Genomic DNA, 20,822 nt, shown 5'->3' on the forward strand with positions numbered 1-20,822 from the left:
AGGCAAGCTAACCTCAAAGCATCTCGTTACAGAAATGTCCCAGCTTTGCTTGTGCAGCTTTCGTTGGAAGCATCCAGTTTCGGGGTCTTGAGTAAGCCCTGTGTAACGTACTGACCTGTGTCTCTAGTGGGGGATGAGAAGTTGCCTTAGTGATCTTCGTTGCTAGTCAGCATGCCTGTCCTTGCCCTGGAAAAAGAGGTGGGGGCATAGAACCCAGTGACCAAGAGTGGGCATCCTGCAGGCAGATCTCCTGTCTCCTTCACTCAGAAGCTGGGTGGCCCTGCACAAGTGTGTCACCCTCGTCTACAAAACTGGTAGGAAGTAACTATTATTTATAGGAAGACCGTGAGGACGGCGTAAGACAAAACAAGGCTTTAAAACAGTGCTTGGCACATTAAAAGTACTCAGTGAAGTTTAATTGTTCTGTCACTTTGGAAAAAGAGGCATGAGGTGGCCCTGCAAAGCCTCAAGTCCGGTCCTCTGTCCTGGGTGTCCGAGCCACGGCCCTGGAGGGTGTGCTCCCTGCCTGTGCCTCTGCTGGCCTGACCCACAGCTCGTTTCCTGAACAGCCGTCTCACTTCCCCCACATTTGGGGAGGCCTCTGGCTGTGTCACGAGCAGTTGTGTCTTTGTTTGAAGGAAGCTCTTCCCACTGAAAAAAAGCTTAGATGTTTTTAAAATTAAGGTATGGTTGATTTACAGTATTGTGTTAGTCTCAGGTGCAGAGCGTAGCGACTCGGTATTTTTGCAGATGGATACCGTTAATGTTATTAGAACATAATGGGTGTAATTCCCTGTGCTGCACAGTATGTCTTTGTTGCTCATCTGAAAGGCCTGCATTTTGAACCCAGAGCACAAAGGAGAAGCTTATTGGGAAATGAGACGACCTGTTTGAATCCAGGAGGTGTTATTCATCTCCTCCGTGAAAGAGGACGGACCACTGGAAGATGTCTCCAGACTCACATGTGTGGAGCCAGTCAGTAAGGATTCGAGGTGCCCGTGAGAGGCTGCGTCCCCTCCTCTGCTTGCGTTTTGCTCGTCTTCCATGCGGAGGACAGCTGCAAGCCAGACAGGGCAGGAAGAAGGCTCCTTGTCTCACCTACGCTGGTAGCGGCCACACCAGCGGGAGACACTAAAACCGCAGGCAGCTCCTGGGTCTGTAAGTGTGACCCAGCACTGGGCCTCTCCCTGGGGGACCGCACTGTGTCCCACGCAAACCCTGCCCGGACTCAACAGACTTGACGTGGAACTCACACATCAAGTGTTGTCCGTCCGTATGGCTCATTATTTGACTCGCCTACGAGGGGAGGAGGGGAGGCTGGGTGGGCGGGGCTGTGTGTCTAAGGCCACCAGAAGCGGCATCTGAACACTTTATGCTTATGCAGACCCCCAGGCCCCCTTGGCTGGAACACTGTCCCTGTCCTCCCTCACTCTTGTACTCATGGACGTCGAAAATTCTTCTTCTTGGTGCATCTGTGTCCTCCCAGATTCTACTGATCTTATTTCCCAAATCCACTAACTTAGTACATTCTATGTCTAATACCATTACATACAGAATACTTCCAAGAGCACAGGTGTCTACATTATTAAACTTTATAAACCTCTAATGCAGCTGTTCACGATCCTGCTGGCATGGTAGAGTCACCTGGATGAAAAAGAAAGGAAGATGGAAGGAAGGAGGGAGGGAGGGAGATTAGATGAGAGAGAGAGAGAAAGGAAGGAAGGAAGGCAGGAAGAAGGAAGGAAGGAAGGAAAGGAAGGAAGGAAGGACAGAGATTAGATGAGAGAGAGAGAAAGGAAGGAAGGAAGGCAGAAAGAAAGAAAGGTAGGAAGGAAGGGGAGAAAGAAGGAAGGGAAGGAGGAAAGAGGGAAAGAAAGAAAGAAAATCAGTGCCTGGCCCACTCAAGAACCATCAGAAATGTGAAGGGGGTGGTGCCTGGACTTCAGTTTATTTGTAAAGTTCTCCCAGGCAATTCCAATGCCTTGGCGGCAGTGGAGAACCCCTGCCTATAAAATACGCAGACGTATTTTACATACTTCTACCTGTGCCTCTGTATTTATCTCCTATAACGTAGCAGCTTCCTTCTGATGACTACCAGGCGTTATCCTCTGCACCAGACACACTTGGAACAGGACAAGCATGGCTACGCTTTTCAGTCTAACACCCCAACACTCAAACTGCAAAGGTACAGTCCTTGGCTTTACAGCTAAACAGGAAGAAGGGATAAATATTGCCAAATATGCAGGAGTTCTGGAAGCTCTCGAGTGCTAAATATTTACAAAAAAGGAATTAAAATTCAAATTTCCACTGATTTGCCAAGACACATATGATGAGATATTCTAAAGCTAGATCACCATGTGCAGAATTTACAGAGGAAATTGTCAGGAAGCTGGGGCACACCCTGCTGCATCAGAAATATTGATAAGCCCAGGCAAGCTACGGACTCAGTCAAGAAAAACACAATTTCAGGACACACGATCTTCCTAATGTTTGCTGTGGCCCCCAGGTTAAGAATTCCCAACTTAGGGTGTTTTCATCAGCACCTCAAAAGAAGAAAGCTAGCTCAAAACAGACTGCATTTCCTTTACATCTTGGCCAGGCAAGGGACCTAAGGGAAAAAAAGGAAAACCAGACTTGGTAGGACAGCCAGGCAAGGTTCCTGAAGGAGTAAAATTAGATGAAGTACATAGAGCACTTTAAAAATGATTGATCCACTATGGAGGACAGTATGGGGGGTCCTTAAAAAGCTAAAAATAGATTTACTCTGCAATCCAGCAATCCCACTCCTGGGCAGGTATCTGGAGAAAACTGTAATTGAAAAAGACATGTGCACCGCAATGTTCACTGCAGCGCTATTTACAACAGCCAAGACAGGGAAGCAACCTAAGTGTCCATCCACAGATGACTGGATAAAGAAGATGTGGTACATTTATACAGTGGAATACTACTCAGCCATAATAAAGAATAAAATAATGCCATTTGCAGCAACATAAATGGACCTAGAGATGATCATACTAAGTGAAGTAAATCAGACAGAAAAAGACAAATAGCATATGATATCACTTATATGTGAAATCTTAAAAAAATGATACAAATTCTGTTTACAAACCAAGAACAGACTCATGGACATAGAAAACAAACTATTGTTACCAAAGGGGAAAGTGGGGGGAGGGATAAATTAAGGGTTACGAATTAACAGACACACACTACTATATATAAAATAGATAAATAACAAGGACCTACTGTAGAGCACAGGGAACTATATTCAATCCTTTGTAACAACCTATAATGGAAAAGAATCTGAAAAGAAAAAAAAAAATATATATATATATATATATGTGCGTACGTATGTATGTGTATAACTGAATCACTTTGCTGTACACCTGAAACTAACATTGTAAATCAACTACACTTCAATAAAATTTTTTAAAAATTGTAACCTCAAAAAAATTTTTTTTCAAAAAAGATAAAAAATTAAAAAATAAAAATTGTTGCTGGTGTTGTAGACAGGTGTTGGAGAATGGGAAGGATTTGAATACATGAAGTTTATAATGTATTGTTGGTAAAGTGAACTCCATAAGACAAATGTGCAGGTAAGAACAGTCCCGCATTCCGATGGAAGCCAAGGTCGCTCAGCTTCCTCGAGGTTCTGGCACCTCGAGGGGCAGAGAGTGGGGAAAGGTCACATGACTGTGTGCAGGCGTCACTGCGTACGAGTTCCCATGCGCCTCAGTGGTAGAGCCCAGCTCCTGCACTCAACAATCCAACTTTCGCTGATTCTGTTCTGTGGATCTCTCTTTGCCCTGTGACCAGAGATGGCAAATCCCAAAAGAAGGATGGTCCCATTTCATGAATGGGGAAGTCAGACCAACATTCGTGGGATTTCCAGATACAAAACGCACAAATGCCTTCCAGCACCCTGATCTCAAGTTTCCTGTCCTTGCAGAACCCTCGTCAGACGTTCCAGACAGACGGCAGCGTACGTCTTAAGAAAAGCAAGCTGGAGAGGGGATAAATCCCCAACGGCTGACGCAGTTTGTGTCTAATTCTTATCACAGCCACTGTTTCTCCGAGAGTTAAGCGTCCTTCTTTCAGAAGCTGAGAGTAAATCTTGCAGGATTTAAAAACCAGGGGCCACTTTTCTCTAATCACTGCTCACAGCCCAGGGTCGCTCCTCCTGTTCCGGCTGCGAGATCGCTGCTTCAGACGAAAGCTAACCTCTGCAACTGGGCTCTCATCGCAGGTCTTCTGATGTCCTGTCTCTGTTCCTCCTCCCCCTGGAGTTCCCCCTCCTTGCCTTCTCGGCCTTCCCCTCCCTCCCTCCTTTTATTCTGGCCCCCCCAATATCCTGGTACTCCATCCCATCCCTCCCTTTAAGGAGGCAGCTCCCTGGAGCCCCTGCCATTCATCTCTGAGCTTCTTCCTGATAAATCTGCGTGCCTTGATGGCGTGATAAAGATGCTTCAGAGCTTTGCCTTTTACAAAAGGCCAAGCCTCGTCGTCCTAAAGGTCGGAGTCAGTGATCATTTTGCAAGTATGTGAAATTCAGCACCTCTACAGGCAGATCTGATGGGGGAAGTTGCTTTGGTCACGAAGGGTTCAAAAGCGTCTGTCCTCGCTGCCTCCTGGGTTCGTTGTCACCTGTGCTCCTCTTCCCTCAGGGAGTGGCTGGTACCACACCTGCCCTGCTTTTCACCTGTCACTTAGTAGAGCCAGTGATTTAGAAAAGCTGACTCTAAAGAGGCAGAAGAGATAGCCAGTGAATGAAATGAACCAAAATAATTGTAAAAATCGTCCTGATCGTCCAACTGGGATTCATTGCCAGATACGTGTTTGTGGGAAACCTAGAATGTCTAAAAACGAACCCTTGTCATAATCACTCCTATTTCCAAGTAACATCTGGCCGCTTCTCCCGGCTCATCCGTCTGGATCCCTTGGCCCCGCCCTCCTGTTCACGCCTCACCTCTGATTCTCTGCAATTCTCTCTCAGCCCCGCTGGATAGCAAAGCCAGATCACCCTCAGACGCCCTTAAAATTCTGTGCCCCGGGCTTGAGTGGACTGCAGCTTTGGGAAATCCAATCTAGGCAGCTCAGAGGTTTCGGGGAGAGAGGGAAAGAATCCTGTCCTCTCAGATGGGGCACGGGGAAGAAAGCATGTGGGAAATTCAATCACCATTTCCCGCAGTTACCCACACACACCTGTCCTGGGGACTCCAAGCAGCTCACACAGAGCAGAGCTGCGAAGCTGGAGTGATGGCGACCGAGGCCAGGCCAAGGCCATGGATCTTGTTAAAGGCAGTTTGTCCTTCTGAGGATCACATTTCTTTCCGTTATTTTCCTCTTTTTTTTAATTGAAGTAGAGTTGATTTACAATGTTGTGTTAGTTCCAGGTGTACAGCAAAGAGTTTCAGTTATACACACACATACACATTCTTTTCCAGATTCTTTTCCATTGTAGGTAATTATAAGATACTGAATATAGTTCCCTGTGCTGTACAGTAGGACCTGGTGGTTTTCCTATTTATATGTAGTAGTTTGTGTCTGTTAATCCCAAACTCCTAATTTATCCCTCCCCCTCCCCTTTCCCTCTGATAATCGTAAGTTTGTCTTCTACGTCTGTGAGTCTGTTTCTGGTTTGTAAATAAGTTCATTTGTGTCATTTTTTTTTGATTCCACATATAAGTGATATCATATAATATTTGTCTTTCTCTGCCTGGTTGACTTCACTTAGTATGACCATCTCCAGGTCCATCCATGTTGCTGCAGATGGCATTATTTTTTTGCTTTTATGGCTGAGTAATAACCCATTGTGCGTGCATATATACACACATATATATCTTCATCACAACTTCTTTATCTCATCACCTGCCGGTGGACCCTGGGGAATCCTATCTCTGCCAAGCCCTTCGCAGGGATGCTATGAACTCACGTGTGAAATAGTTGCCCGCCGAGCACGCCCACCCCAGTCCTCAAAGTTGTTTTCTCCTCCCTCTAGTGTGGACGGCGCCTCCTACGAAGTCATGCAGATCGACGTGGAAATCGAAGAGCCCAGTGACCTGCCGGCCACGCAGCTCATCACGTGGCAGGTCGACTACCCAGGAGGCACCACATCCGACCTGGGGGTGTCCAAGATCTACGTGAGCCAGAAGGACTTGATCGGCATCGTCCCGCTGGCCATGGTAAGAATGGCCCTGCCTTGGGCTCTTAACGCAGACCGCGGGGAAAGACGCTGTCGGGGAGTGTCAGTGAGCCCAGAACCGGAGGCGGGGCAGGGAGGGGAGGAACCGAACCAAGAAGTCGACCGCAAATCGCCAATTCTCAAAAATTATTTTCTGGATAGTATCTTTAGAATATTATTTAGAAAATAATCAAAATCCAGGCATTAGGTTTGGGTCTTCCATTATGTGAAAAGGTGACGATTTAATCAGTCTGTAGGCTAAGGATTTCAAACACATAACACTTGCAGGGATCAAACAGACCACGTATGTGGGTGAAGTTGTGGCAGGAGGGAGACTTGACAAACACCTGCCTGGTAAAACGGCCCCAGCCAATGTTTGCCATGCAGGAAAACCAAACCAGATTCTGGGTTCTTCAGATCTGCTGATTTTAATGTGAAACACCAACTTGTTCATGGTGGAACCAATTTTTCCTTTAGAAAATCAAAGTTATCCAAGAAAGGGTTAACTCAAAGCCATTCACAGGCCATCTATTTATGTAACTTGTAATTTAAAAGATTTAGGACTCCAAGTCTGCCCCTGTGTTTCCTAGGATTTGTGGAAAACAAGATGGGCTTTCATCCCTGAAAGGACCCGCCCCCTGGTTTCTAGGCAACAGAAAACATTGCCTGCGGGAAGACGGATCACCCGGGTTCACCTAAGCCAAACCCCCCAGCAGCCTGTGTAGCCCCACGTTTCCCCAGGGCCGCTCTGCAAAGGAGTCACCTGTTTTCTGAATGTGGATTTTCCCAGTGCCAGTGCCTGGATCTGCTATTCCACTGACAGCAGTTTGAGATTTCTGTTACAAAAGTCCTTTTACTGTCAGAGGTGAAGGATGGCTTGACCTCTCCGGTGTCGCCGTGGTGTCTCCCCCTCACCACGTTTTAGGGACTAGTGAACAAGTGTCATTATGTGGTGGTGAAGGGACGTCAGGAATCCATCTTTCAACCCAAGGTGACGTGGACAGTCACCTTGTGACAGTAAGTTAGTTATTGGGCTGTTCATCAGGGAACATAGAGGTGCTGGGGCCCATCCATTGAGAAAGACTCTGATTAACTATTTCTTTCATTTTAAAGGCACTGAACCTCCCCTGGTCCCTCACTTCATTTCTGACAGCAGCGCTCCTTCGTTTAGGCTGTTGGTGGTCCTATTGCTAGGGGATGGCAAGACCATTTGTCTCGAATAAGTAATTCCTTGAATTTGTTCCTTTTCGGCATCTTTGGTCTGATGAGCTTTCGGCTATGCTCTGAGGGGCTTCCCTCGCTTGGCTCGGCCTAGACCAGTGGGCTTAGTGTCCTGCACTTAGCACCCCTCCCGCCTAGGCTGTCCCTGTGACGCTCCTGGTGCCTGTTCCACACCCGCAGAAATCTCCACTCCCACAAGAGCCCCTCTCTCTGTCCTCCACTGGCCTCTGAAACCGTCCTCACCTCCGGCCCCCCCTTTCCGGCTGTGATGTGCGCAATACAGAAGAGCGTACAATGGCAGAGCTAGCAGGAACCTCAGCTAAGGCCTAGTGGACCCTTTCGTCGGTTAGAAGCTTTATTTGGCTGAAAGCAGAGGAGCTCCCTGCCCGCCCACTCCACTCTACCCCGGCCAATAGCGGCTCTCATGCAAATGGGTTTCTTCTTTGATGTGAAGGAAGTCCTAAGGTTAGTGGCGTCAGGCTGGTCTGGTGCCCCATGCGATCTGGACTCGAGTGCCATCTTTATTTCTGCTTCAGCTTGGATTCCATCCTCATGGTTACCTCAGGGTCCAAGATGGCTGCTGGAATGCCAGCCAGCACGTCCACATTCTGCAGAGCAGAAAAAAGTAAGAAATGTCGATGATCAAACTGGGTCAGCTCCTTTTCCCTTCAAGGAGTCTTCACAAGAATCCAACATAATATTTCTGGTTATATCCACATGGCAAGAACTCAGCCCTGTGGCCACACTTAGCTGGAAGGAAGGCTGGTAAATCTCTTTTACAGCATGGTGCATTGCGCAGGCTTGATTACAAGGAAACAAGGGATTAGATATTGCAAAGCACAGAGCAGGGTTTGCAATAATCCTTCTCTTTTTCCGCTTGAGGGAACTGAGGCTCAGAGAGGTCGCTCATCCTGGCACTGGAGGGTTTTCTATTCTCTGTTAGTCCTAGGAGCCGCGTAGGAAGCAAAATCACATGCTTACAGCTTAGGCTTACCCCTTACCTGCCATGCAATCATGCTTAATTTCACTGAGCCTCAGTTTCCTCATCTCTAAAGGGAGGGAAAGATAATATCTACTCATAAGGTTGCTGCAGGGATAAAAGGATGGTTCAGGAATGCTTGGAAAAATGCCCAGTGCACTCAGACATGCAGTAAACGTTAGCTACTCTTATCACGTATTTGCTGAATGCAAAGGATAAGCGATACACTGGCCATGATGTACATTCTTTCAGGGAAGAGAATGGTCCCAGCCCCCATGTTTCCCAATATAAGGGGCGTGTGAGGTGGAGTGCAGGCACTCACTGATTCTGGAACGGAAGTGAATGACTTGGATGAAAACACGTTTGATCTGATGCGTTTTTACTGACACTCCCTGAGCGTCTTCCTCGGGAACTGACCTCCCGTCTCTTGTACGCAGGGTGTTCTGAGTTCCGTTTCCAAAGAAAGCTGTTCCTTTCACCTTTGGCTTGATGGGTGAAAGAACTTTCGCCATTTTCAGGGGAGTTACTTCCATTAAATAGACCTGTTGCCGCTTCGTGTTTCGTGCTCACTCCGTGTTTATTGAGAGACATTTGGAAGAAATCTGATATCATTGCATCCATGAATCTACTTGTTGGTGTTGCACATTCTTGAAATGGTCAAGGGACAGAAGGATGGCTAGCTTCACCTGGACCACGATGAGTCCAGGAGGAGAAGATACTTTGAGTAGCGCTCAGGGCTAGAGTCGGGAGCTGGATCTTTAAAGGAGACCGGGGGGGGGGGGGGGGGGGGGGGGGGCGGCCGGAAGGTTTTCAGCCTGGGGCTGCTGCACCGCTGAGTGTCTGTAAGTGGAGAACCGATTTGGGAGGGCCGGCGGTGGGGGCGTCAGAGAGGCTTGGGGGTGGTACTCTGGCTGCTGGAAGATAACCCTGACCTAAGATGCTTGGCAATTCCTTGTCCTCACCTTTCTTGTCTGATGTGAGCAGCCTGCTCAGGTGGCTCTGTGGCGTAGGACATAGCATCCTTCTATCCTGTGGCCTCAAAGGTATTGACCTCATCCCCAAGACCCCAAACTAATAGCAGCTGTGTGTCCACGAGGCAGCTGCAGGCATAGGACAATGATATGGGAGATGGTTGTGCCCCTCTCCGTGCAGGATGTGACCTTTTTCTGAATGCACCACCTCTGCTCCCGTCCCATCAGCCCATGAACTCCACCGAGGGACCACATCTAGCTGCAAAGGAGGCTGGGAGAGCACGCTTTGTCCCAGGAGACCACGTGTCTGGCTACAGTTACATTACAGTGGAAGGAGTGCATGTGGGAAACACTGAGGCTGTCCTGGACCACCGCTGTGGACCATGGTGATAGCAGTGGAGAGATGGAGAGGCAGAGCACTTTAGGATACAGCCTAGTGGGTGGATGGTAAGACTTTGCGATGCATTGGATGTAGGCGTGATGGAAAAGTGGGAAAAAAGATGTATCTTAGTTTTAGACCTAACCCCAAAGTTCCCATGTATCCCCATGACAGCACCACACAAACTTAAAATGCTTCAAAGATTTTTCTATACAAAATATCCTGTGGTTGACATTTTCGCCTCCAAATCCTTGCACACGTCTCTGATTCATTCCCTGAGATAAACCTTTAGAAATGAACTTAAATCAAAGGGTGTGAATCAAAGACTTTGCAGTGCAATCATATTTTTTTTGATAACACTCCCCAAACTGCCTTTCAGAAAGTTTAACCAATTTACTATTCCACCTGCTGTGTATAATGACGCCCATTTCCCTGCAACTACACCAACACAGACTACAAAAGTGAAAAAAGCTATGTGTTAAGCAAAAAACAATCTCAGTGTTGCTTTGCCCTTCTGTGTTCACATTTTTAAAAATTTTCCTTATTAAACATTCGTTCTTAGCCGACTTCTGTTTCCTGTTGGAAACAACTTCTTACGTTGTCATCAAAAATCTTTTTTTTTTTTTTTAAATTGTGGTTAAAACACACATAGCATTAAATGTACTGTCTTGGCTACTTTTAACTGTTCACTTCATTAGTGTTGAATCTGTTCACGTGGTTGTGCAGCAGACCTCAGGAACGTATCATTTTGCAAGCGTGAAACTCAGCATCCACGGAGCACTAGTGCCTGCCCCCTCCTCCCAGCCGTCTGTAACCACCTTGCGTTTTTTGCGTTCATGGATTAGCGATAGTGGCCTTCTGTAGGACACTCTGCAAGTACGCCCCCTGGCTTACCATCTGCCTTGCAGTGTCACAGATCATGCGTTTCAGCGTGCGGAAGTTTGGCGGGTATTTGTGTAATGTTTACATAGTCAGATCTACTGATCGTTTCCATCACGGAGATCCCTCCTCTGCCCCTAATTGTAACCAAGAGGAGCAAACATGCCTGTTTTCTGCGTTCTTGTAGAACCTCTAAGTATTAAAATTCCCACACACGGCACATCTGAATGGGTTAGAACGATAACCTTCAGGAAATGGTGCTGCAAGTCAGCGCAGCCGGGACTGCTGACACTCTGACTAAGGGCTTGAGATCAACTTGGGGTGCGCACATGGCCCCCCATTCGTTGTGTGAAGCGTAAAAACCCCACCTCCAGGGAAGCTTTGGAATGAGGTGCAGTCACGCGCTTCCGCTCAAAGCTGATTTTCCAGGAGACGCTTATCCCTTCCTCAGTATTTTGTCTATTTTTCTCTCCCTGATGTCTAGGGCCTTAAAAGCCTTAATTTCCTTTTCTTTTTTTACCCATTCATGTATCTCTATGACTTTTATTACATTATAAGTGATCTCTTACTATCTCGTAGGTAAATACATTTTTTGTTCTTAGAGAGAAAATTCTAAGGAAAAGGTCATTAGATGAGCACGGACATGGATCTAACTGGCGCATGTCTGTAACTGCGTGTCAGCGTCGGGTTCCGGGGAGCGGTCTTTGCACTTCTTAGAGGAGATGGAGCACATCCTTCTGGGGGCGGGGGGAGGACCCAGTTTCTCAAGGCTTTTCAACATCCTTCTCTCCTATTTGCCACCTGAGTTTTGGCAAAAAGAAAAAGAAAGAAAGAAAGAAGAAAGAGAGAGAGAGAGAGGGAGAGAGAGAGAGAGAGAGAGAGAGAGAGAGAGAGAGAGAGAGAAAGAGAGAGAGAAAGAAAGAAAGAAAGAAAGAAAGAAAGAAAGAAAGAAAGAAAGAAAGAAAGAAAGAAAGAAAGAAAAGAAAAGAAAAGAAAAGAAAAGAAAAGAAAAGAAAAGAAAAGAAAAGAAAAGAAAACGTTTTGAGCTTCCGCTGGGATTCAGAGACAATGACCCTGATATTTGAGTGCCCTACCGGCTAGTCCTTCCAAAGCTGTTAACACGTGCTCTTTTCTGTAAATAAAACAAACACTATTTTCATTCCTGCTGGGCACTGGCTGTGTGGGGACTGTCACCAGGGCTGCTGTCCCAAGTGTGGGCTGCAGGTGGATGGGGGCTCTCCTCTGGATCGTGAGGACGTGCCCTCCTCCCACGCGGGGCTTCTGGTGAGGTCCCCGCTTCGCCCTGCCTCAGCCTTGACCACTACGTTTCAGTTATTAGAGTTGAGTTGGGACTTTACTTTTTTTATATTTTTTATACAGTATACTGCACATTTTTTTAGTTTTCATGTGTGGAGTCATTATTGTTTCTAAGAGGAGATTAGATCTTTAGCAGTTTAAACTTACATAGTGATTAAAGGAAGAAAGCCAAGTATGAAATGAGAATCAGCAGAATGCGGTAATCCAGGATTTGACACAACATTGTAAACTGACTATAACTCAATAAAAAAAAAAAGAATGCGTTGATCCAGTCATAAAGGGCAGTCAGATGTCCTTACACATATTCAAGAAACCAACGTGATAATTAGTCCATTTGTGGCCTTATATTATTGTTACTGTTTTTCAGGTTCCTCATATAAATGATGTCCTAGGGCATTTTTCTTTCTCGTCCTGGCCCACTTCACTTAGAATGATGATCTTCAGGTCCATTCATGTTGCCGCAAATGGCATTAGTTTATTCTTGTTTTATGGCTGAGTAGTGTTCCATTGCATATAGACACCACATCCTCTTTATGCAGTCATCCGTTGATGGACACTTGGGCTGTTTCCATGTCTCAGCCGTGGTAAATAGTGCTGCTGTGAGCATTGGGGTGCATGTGTCTCTTTGAATTTTATTTTCCTCTGGATCCATGCCCAGGAGTGGGGTTGCTGGATCACGTGGTAAGTCTATTTTCAGTTTTTTAAGGACTGCCCTCCATAGTGGCTGCACCAGTCTACACTCCCACCCGCAGTGCAGGAGGGTTGGGACTTTAGATGAAACTTAATCAGGAGGTGCAGTCTGCACAGACAGTTATTCTTGAAAATAGCCAAAGGAGAACCCTCACCCTAAGGTGACTTGGCCAGCGTGACAGTTCATGGTATTTATATAATGCAGAACTAGAGTCCCCGTGTCTGCCAGACCTGGCCCTGCAGAGTTTCAGGGAAGGGCAACCAAACTTTTAAGCAAAAACAAAGACTTGAGCCACGTGATATATTCCAAGCTTCTCCCCAAATGTGACATTAGTGGCAGCCCAGATGCCTCTCAGAATTCTCTGCACAGCCCACCTTCCACACCCCCTCCTCCAGGGGGTCTCCCTTGATCTGCACAGCCAGCTGGGATTCTTGTTGGCCCTTCCACTCTGTCCATCTCATGATCTCCTTGCTCACAGCGAGCACAGTAGTCGAGTTGGGGAATTCAGACACTCCTGAGGTGTTTTTGCTGGTTGAGATCGGATCATGGGGAGCCCAGATGGGCAAGAGTCAAACCCGAGAGGCTTGGGCAGACCTAAGCTCAGGATGTCCCTTTGGGTTCCTTCTAAGTCCCTCCTGTGTCACCTTACTGTTTGAACCCCACCCAACCCCTTCTAACCGCCAAGCATGTCTTCCAAAGCAGAAGCAGCTGGACTTCCCTGCATCACCCCTGACTTGCCCTTTATGTCAGACTGAAATGCCTCTTCTCATCGGCTCGAGCTGAGAGTCTCTGTAACCCAGACAGTGACAAGTGGGAGCCATGCAGTGTAGACGTCGCCTGACCCTTCACCTCCTTCAGTCCCGAGTTCTTTCTGATGCGATTCTTGGAACTTCCAGAAAGCAGCCATCACATAAGCTCTTCCCTCCTCGTCTCGTCTGCGTCTTCTGAAACCTTACCGATCAAGGCATGTCCTCATAAATCGAGACGTCAGTAGCAAGTCCATTTCTGTAAACCCAGCAGGCGAAACTCACCCGCATTTTGGTAACCATGCGATTTACTCTTGCAAAGCTTCGGAGGATATCAGTGCATCTTAAATAAGCTCTCCCAAATTGAACACCTTTCTCTTCTTACACAAAATGAACTTCCTTTTCATCCCCTGCGCCCTCCCCTAATCTTCAGAACCCTGAGGGCTGATTTATCTTCTCCAGGCACTGTGACTGCCATCACACCGTGCCTCCTCCACGTGTGTGTACCTGGCTGAAGGCATGGTGACTCCGTGAGAACCCCAGAGGACAGTCTTCTCACCCACTGGCCCACATGCGGGCCTGTGGCGATGGGGTCACACTGACCGCTTCATCCATCAGTTGTTTTTTTTAAACGTATAGTCACTTTACAGTGTGTGTCAATTCCTGGCGTCCTGCATAAGTTTCCTTTTTAATGTTCTTTTTCATTGTCGGTGCCACGATACTGAAGGTAGCGCCGTGTGCTGTGCAGTAGGACCTGGCTGTTCATCTGTCATATATCCGGTAGTTGGTGTCCGTTCCCATCAGGCTGAAGGTAGCGCAGATCAGATCGTATGCGCCGCGACCGTCACTGTCTGCGGTCAGAACTTCAGAAAAGGCCCCCAGGTTTGGGAGGAAGCCCTCTTTCCTGGCTCCCATAATGAAATGTCCGCCTGCTGTTGGCCTAAACGCAGATCCTTTCCGCTTTGACTTTTCCCGCTCTCCGTTTTCCTGTGTCAGCCGGGAGTTGGCGCCCTGAACGCCCTCCGCCGCCTCGCGCAGACTTTGTGAAAACGCAGTCACGCGGGAGAGCTCGGCCCTGCTTTCACTGCTATGCTTGCTCCGCCGAGTGCAGGTTAGGATGTTGTGACAGCCCTTGGGAAAAACCTCTGCTCCGAGACGCATTCTTGCTTGGCGGCTTCACGCGCCCGCCCGCGTCACCACGGCTCCGCCGGGCGGGGGGGGGGGGGTGCGCAATGACGTCACGCGCTCACCGTGCGCTACGTACCAGGCGCGCCTCCGCGTGGCCCCGCGGGGCTTCGCTCAGAGACCCGCCGATGCTGGCCCCGCGCCTGTCCCCATTCCACAGACGGGTGGGAGCGCGTGGAGTTGGAGGAATGGCCCCAAGCAATCCAGCTGAGAAGCTGAGCTGGAATTAAGATTCTGGGGGGGAGGGGAGGGGCCCCAGAATCCGTGCCCACGGCCAGGGCACGTGAAAACAGAAGTAAGGCTGCTGATCGGTTCCATATGCAGAGATCTTCGGAAAATGCAAATGCAGGAGAGCACACTCGTGGCAAATACGCAGTTGAGAAGTCTCCCTGAGACAGGAAAAGTCATCCGAAAATGAATTATTTATCACGCGCACAAAGCCTCTGCCTCTTCCTTTCAGCCCACTCTGCTGTCTTTCATGCTCCCTAACGAGCCGTCCTCTCCAGAGGTGATTTATAATGAGACAGCAGCGGCAGACCTCCGTGCTTTTAAAGGGACCCAGCACAAAGCAAAGCCGGGGACGCACTGCTACCGTGGGGTGTCGTGTGGTTATCACAGCCCCGGCGACGTTACAGGCAGCTGCTCCCCGTGAGCCAATGCCTGGGATGCAGTTCATTTTGTAGACACAACAGAAAGGTGGTCCATTCAGGAAACGCCTACCTAGTTTTCCCACTGTGTGGCAGGCACTGGCCTGTGTGTGCAGGGAGGCAACGCAGCCCGCCTCCCACTCAGGGCCGTTGGCTGACAAATAAGAAAAAAAATAGTTGAGCCAGATGAGTTCAGAACTGACCCATGCTTGGAAGGAAACAAAGCAGGATGTTGAGAAGGAGAAAGGTTGGCTGGGCGAGCCCTTTAAGACCAGGTCATCTCTGCAGAGGTGACATTTGGGCTGAGATGGAAAGCCAAGAAGGAGCCAAGGCAGGGAGATCTGAGTCTAGCTGGCTGTCTGGATGGAGGGAAGGAAGAGTGGGTGCCAGAGCCCAGAGCAGGGCAGCTCAGGGTGCTTCCGGACGGAGACCGTCCGGTGATGCTGGGGGAGGTCAGGGCAGGCGGGCCCTGGGCGGTGTACCTCACCACCCACGACGCATGTGGTAGGACTTCTCATTCACTGTGTTTAAATCATCTAACCCGTCATCTGTTTTTAAAATCTCACTCTGAAGGCTGGAGGAGAGCAAACTGGGAGGGTGGGCACGGGACCACCATCGAAATGGAAAGACCACATCGGGGGCTACTTTAATGGTCTGGGGGAAAGGAATGAGAATCTGGACTGGGATGATGGTGACATTGAGGACAAATGGGAAGTCTTGGGGTGTCCTTTCTAAGTCTGGCCATCAGAACCTGCTCAGAGACAAGACGAGGAGTGTGTTTGCCTGGGAGAGAGAAAAGCGCCTAGATTAGACCCAGCGGTCCCACAGGACTCTCTGAGATGATGCCAACGCTCTTTGACCTGAGCCTTCCAATAAGGGCCACCGCCACGTGTGGTCACCGAGCTCTGGAAAGGCGCCCGGTATCACGGAGGTGCTGAGATTTTTATGTCACTGAATGAACTGAAATTGAAATAACCATCTGATCTAGTGGCTGTCAGACTAGACAGGACGCTGCCTTGGGCGGGTGCGGGGGCGGCCGTGCCGTTTCCTGAGCTGGTGTCTGGACGTTCTCCACATGCTCTGTGGAACCCCCGCTCCGCTCTTCTGCGCCCTGAGCTACGCCCTTGGAGCCTCTCCTGTACAGAGGGCCTCAAAGGGGCCTCATGGTCCACTGGATTCTGGTTGGGTCCGGTCAGTGGAAGGCAGTGGCGGAAGATCAGACGGAGAGTGAAGAGAAAGGTCGGGCTTTGCGTCCCCTCCTTCCTTCCCTGATGGGCCACAGGTTCCCAATGGCCGCATTGCTCTGTCAACGTCACCAGGTCCTGTCAGTCAACATGCTCGCTGAGTAACAGCAGAAGTACCAGTCACGGGGGTTGTGTTGCAAATCCAAGCATCGGTGTCCATCTGCACTGATGGGTGTCTCGTTGAGGTGCCTGCTGTAGACAGCTGGAAGTATCTAAATGCTGCGTTCTGTCTTATTGTATAGTTCCTGCCCTAAAATGCATTCACTGAAATGTGTACTATTTTATGAAAGCACGGTCAGTTACAATGTGTCAGTTTCTGGTGCACAGCACAGTGTCCCAGTCATGCAGAGACATACATACATTCGTTTTCATATTCTTTTTCATTAAGGGTTACTACAAGATAATTGAATCTAGTTCCCTGTGCTATACAGAAGAAATTTGTTTTTTTAATTTATTTCTATGTATAGGGGCTAACATTTGCAAATCTCAAACTCCCAAATTTATCCCTTCCCACCCCGTTCCCCCGCTAGTGAAGATTGTTTACTATGTCTGTGAGTCTGTTCCTGTTTTGTAGATGAGTTCATTAGTGTCCTGTTTTTTTTTTTAGATTCCAAATATGAGTAAGAGCATATGGTATTTTTCATTCTCTTTCTGACTTACTTCACTTAGAATGATGATCTCTAGGTTCATCCATGTTGCTGCAAATGACATTATTTTGTTCTTTTTTATGGCTGAGTAATATTCCATTTTATAAACGGCCATTTAGGTTGCTTCCATGTCTTGGCTATTGTAAATAGTACTACTATGAACATTGGGGTGCAGATGTCTTTTCAAATTAAAGTTCTCTCTGTGTATATGCCCAGGAGTGGGATTGCTGGATCATATGGTAAGTCTATTTTTAGTTTTTTGAGGAATCTCCATACTGTTTTCCATAGTGGCTGCACCGAACTACATTCCCACCAACCATATTATTTTACTATAAATGATTTGCTTTTATTTCTCCTTTATAATTCACTTAAGACATTATATTGATTTTTTAAAGCATGTGTGTTGGTAGATTATATTCATTATGGTTCTAATTTAGGGCTAATAAAGTCAGCGCTACGTAATTTGTCATATAAAAAGAGCAGTAGCTCAAATGGGGCTGAAAACAACAGGGTTGGCAAATATTTTCTGCAAGGACACAGATAGTAAATATTTTCAGGTTTGCAGGCCAGGCACGCTCTGCTGCAACCATCCAGCTCAGGTCTTGTAGCTTAAAAGCAACCAAGATGTGTAAGCACATGGGTGGGGCTGAGTTCCAGTAGAACTATTTATGGGCATTGAAATTCAAATTTTATATAAGGTGCATGTGTCACCAAAAAAAGGATTCTTCTTTTGACTTTTTTTTCCAAATGTAGAAACTATTTTTTTCTCCTAAATATAAAAGCTGTTCTTAGCTGCAGGCTGTACAAAAACTACACTTGCCCGTCCCTGTTCTGATGTAGACACAGTCTTTCCTTACCGTTGTCTTAGTTGCTCCTTCTGGCAGCTGAGAACATCCCTGCCGTGTGGTCCAGTCATGATATAAAGCTTGACCCCCTGGAATGAAGGCTTCCCTGAAAATAAGAGCAAACTTAAAAAGTAACATTGTCCTGAGAAACGTGTGTTTTCTGCACCAAGCGGGGATGCCTTTCCCACTGCAGTCCGCTCCATGGAGAGTTTCCATAAGATTCGAGTTAACCAGAGCAGGTCGTCGGAGCCTGGATCACACCCTCGGCATCTCAGGTTTGACAGCTCAGCCCTGTGCTTGTTGGTTCCACTCCTGAGCAAACCCTTCTGACGGTTTGATCATTACGGTCAAATGAATGCCTTCCGTCTTTTCGGAGTCCTGGGAGATCCCCCACACTGGTGATGTTTCTTCTTCTTAAATCTGCCTTGCTGTCCCTCACTTTCTTTGATTAACTTGCTCGTCTTCCTCTTTGTCGACATCCACTGGACAATATCAAAATTGGTTGACTTTACAGCTGCCATTAGCCTTTCAATTAACCTCATTATCAAAGAGTTGAAGATGGTCCGGAAAGAGAGCTGGTAACTGCTCTGAGAGCATGCTTGTCACTCAGTCCTGGGTGCCACGTGCTCAGAGCCAGCATTTCCTCACCTCTTGAGTTGTTATCTAAAGGCTGGCTCACGCCAAGACCTCCGAAGTCTTGGTAGCAATTATCAAAAGGTGAAAACCCCGCTCAGAAAAAGCAGGATTGCCTGGAGGAGCACCAACTGCCAAGCCCATGACTGTCTTGCTTATCTGTGAAATTTGTTATTCTTTTCTCAAGGGAGAGCACCTAAACCCAACGCAAAGTTTTGGAAGATCTCAGGATCCACGTAATTTTGAGAGTCCATCCAGCACTGGCTTATCTGTCACGGTCAGCTTGATGTCCCATAGCATGTGGTCAAGATCGTGGTCCACAAAATCCAACTTCGTCAGACACAACCGTCCTACCTAAAGGGTGTGCTCTGTCTCTCTGATCCCCTCATCTCCGTTTCCTTCTTCTCCGTGGTATTTCTTGGTACCTACCGTGCCAGGTATTGATTTGGTTCAGCCTACAAGCCTAGAGGGAATCTGGGCTTTGCCTGTGGGTTTCATGCCAGGCCCACAGCGGATGCGCCATCCACGTGCTGGTGGTGTAGCATGAGTCAGACGAGGCCGAATTAACGTCCCTGGCCTGAGAATTCAGAACTGCGTCAGCCTTGCGCAAGTTGAATTGCTTCTCTGCACCTCCTTCTTCTTGTCTGGAAAATGGGGATAATGATGGTTTTTACCTCCCAGGGTGATGTGAAATCCACCGAGCCCAAGTGAAACACTCGGCACCACGGGGTCTGGGACTTGGGGGCTGTGCAGTAAACACTTCTTGCTGCGATTAGCAACTACAACAAGAGGGACAGTGTGTTTGGCGATGTTAGCACAAAATACTGAAGTGGCTGTTGTTTCCTCCATATTCTTCTTGTACAAATTTTCCAAGAAATTAAGGAAAAAATAAACCTCGAATGTCCTATAGCGATAAAGGGACTCAGGAAACCTATAACATTTTAAATACTGGGTAATAATGACTGTGCTCTGTGATGGGAGCCTTGGCTGACCAGTTAATCGGGCACAGAATGACAATAGTGACTTTGTGAGGACATTTTCAAACTCAGTCCAAACTGGTTTGTGCAGAAATCAGAATTTAATTGGCTCCCTATGTAAAACTGGATTCATTTGGCTACAAAAAAGAGACCCCCCAAATACAACAGCTGTAACCACAGGGGGAGTTTGTCTCTTTTGCCTGGGAACGAAGTCCAGAGGCAGACACCGGACTGTTTTATTTGGGACGGATACGGTGGCTTCCTGGTCGTCAGGGACCCGGGATCCGCCTGGGTGTGTCTTTCTACCGGGGGACTCTTTTCTCAAGTCACCTCATGATCCAAAATGGTTACTGAAGCTCCAGCCATCAAGTCTGAGTTCCAGACTTAAAAAGGAGGGAGGAAAGGCACCCCAAAGTCATCTACTATCAGAATCCGCCTCCCATGCGGAGCCTTCCTGGGAGCCTCCCACCACGTTGCTGCTTAGAGCTGCAGAGCCCAGTCCCACGGTCATTCTTGGGACTGCTGGGACACGAGGTCTCTGGGATGAGCGCAGAGAAGGCTGCATCACTGTGCAACTCCGGGGGAGTGAAGTATGGCAGGTCCACACCTAGATAGAACTGGGGCTCTCCTACCAAGGAGGCAGGTAGACCAGATGTTGCATGGCAGCCAGCCACGTCTCCCAGACACACATAACCTCCAGGTCTGCGGGCTGGCTTCTGACCAGTTCTACTCCAGAAGGTTCCATGGCACCCCCAGGAGCCAAGTCTGCCCCCCTGAAATCCTCTCACCCCTGCTTTCACCCAGGAACCAGCTTCACCCTCAGGCTGGTCCCCTCTTGAAGGCAAGCTGCTGAAGACGGTGCCAATCTCACACCCTCATTTTCCCAAATCCAGGGGAAAAGAAATCCAGGGCTCATTCCTTAAAGAAGTATCTGTGGCCATTAAAGGGAGAAGAAAGAAATGAATACGGAAGGGGCACCGGGGGATTCCACTGTGCCTCTTCGTTTTGCCCAGGAGAGGTGAACTTCCACGTGAACCCATTCGACAGGACTGAGAATTCAGGTGTCTGACGATGCAGCTTCTACAAACCTGGTGACTCCACCATCCAGATGTGTTGCCGGCTCATGAATGAAGCGTTTGCTGTCTTTTTAATAAGAACTCAGGACTTCTAAAATGCAGGTGTCGTGTAATAGAAGAACACAGGAAGAAGAGCCCCAAGTAACAGTCCCCAAGGAGCCTTAGCTTCCTTCCTTCCTAGCAGGAGCCGCCCTCAGCGTTCACCAG

At 48.0% G+C, this 20,822-nt stretch overlaps 1 protein-coding gene across 1 annotated transcript in view; it reads left to right on the forward strand.

Moving 5' to 3' along the window:
* The window catches only part of TMEM132D (transmembrane protein 132D), a 527,204-nt gene that overhangs the window by 376,514 nt on the left and 129,868 nt on the right, over positions 1-20,822 (forward strand). Inside the window, exon 4 of the mRNA XM_032471211.1 lies at positions 5,996-6,179. Within this exon, the coding sequence (XP_032327102.1) occupies positions 5,996-6,179 (184 nt within the window). The remainder of the gene's footprint in view (positions 1-5,995; positions 6,180-20,822) is intronic.

This window comes from Camelus ferus, chromosome 32 (genome assembly GCF_009834535.1).
Source record: "Camelus ferus isolate YT-003-E chromosome 32, BCGSAC_Cfer_1.0, whole genome shotgun sequence".
Taxonomy (NCBI): Eukaryota; Metazoa; Chordata; class Mammalia; order Artiodactyla; family Camelidae; genus Camelus; species Camelus ferus.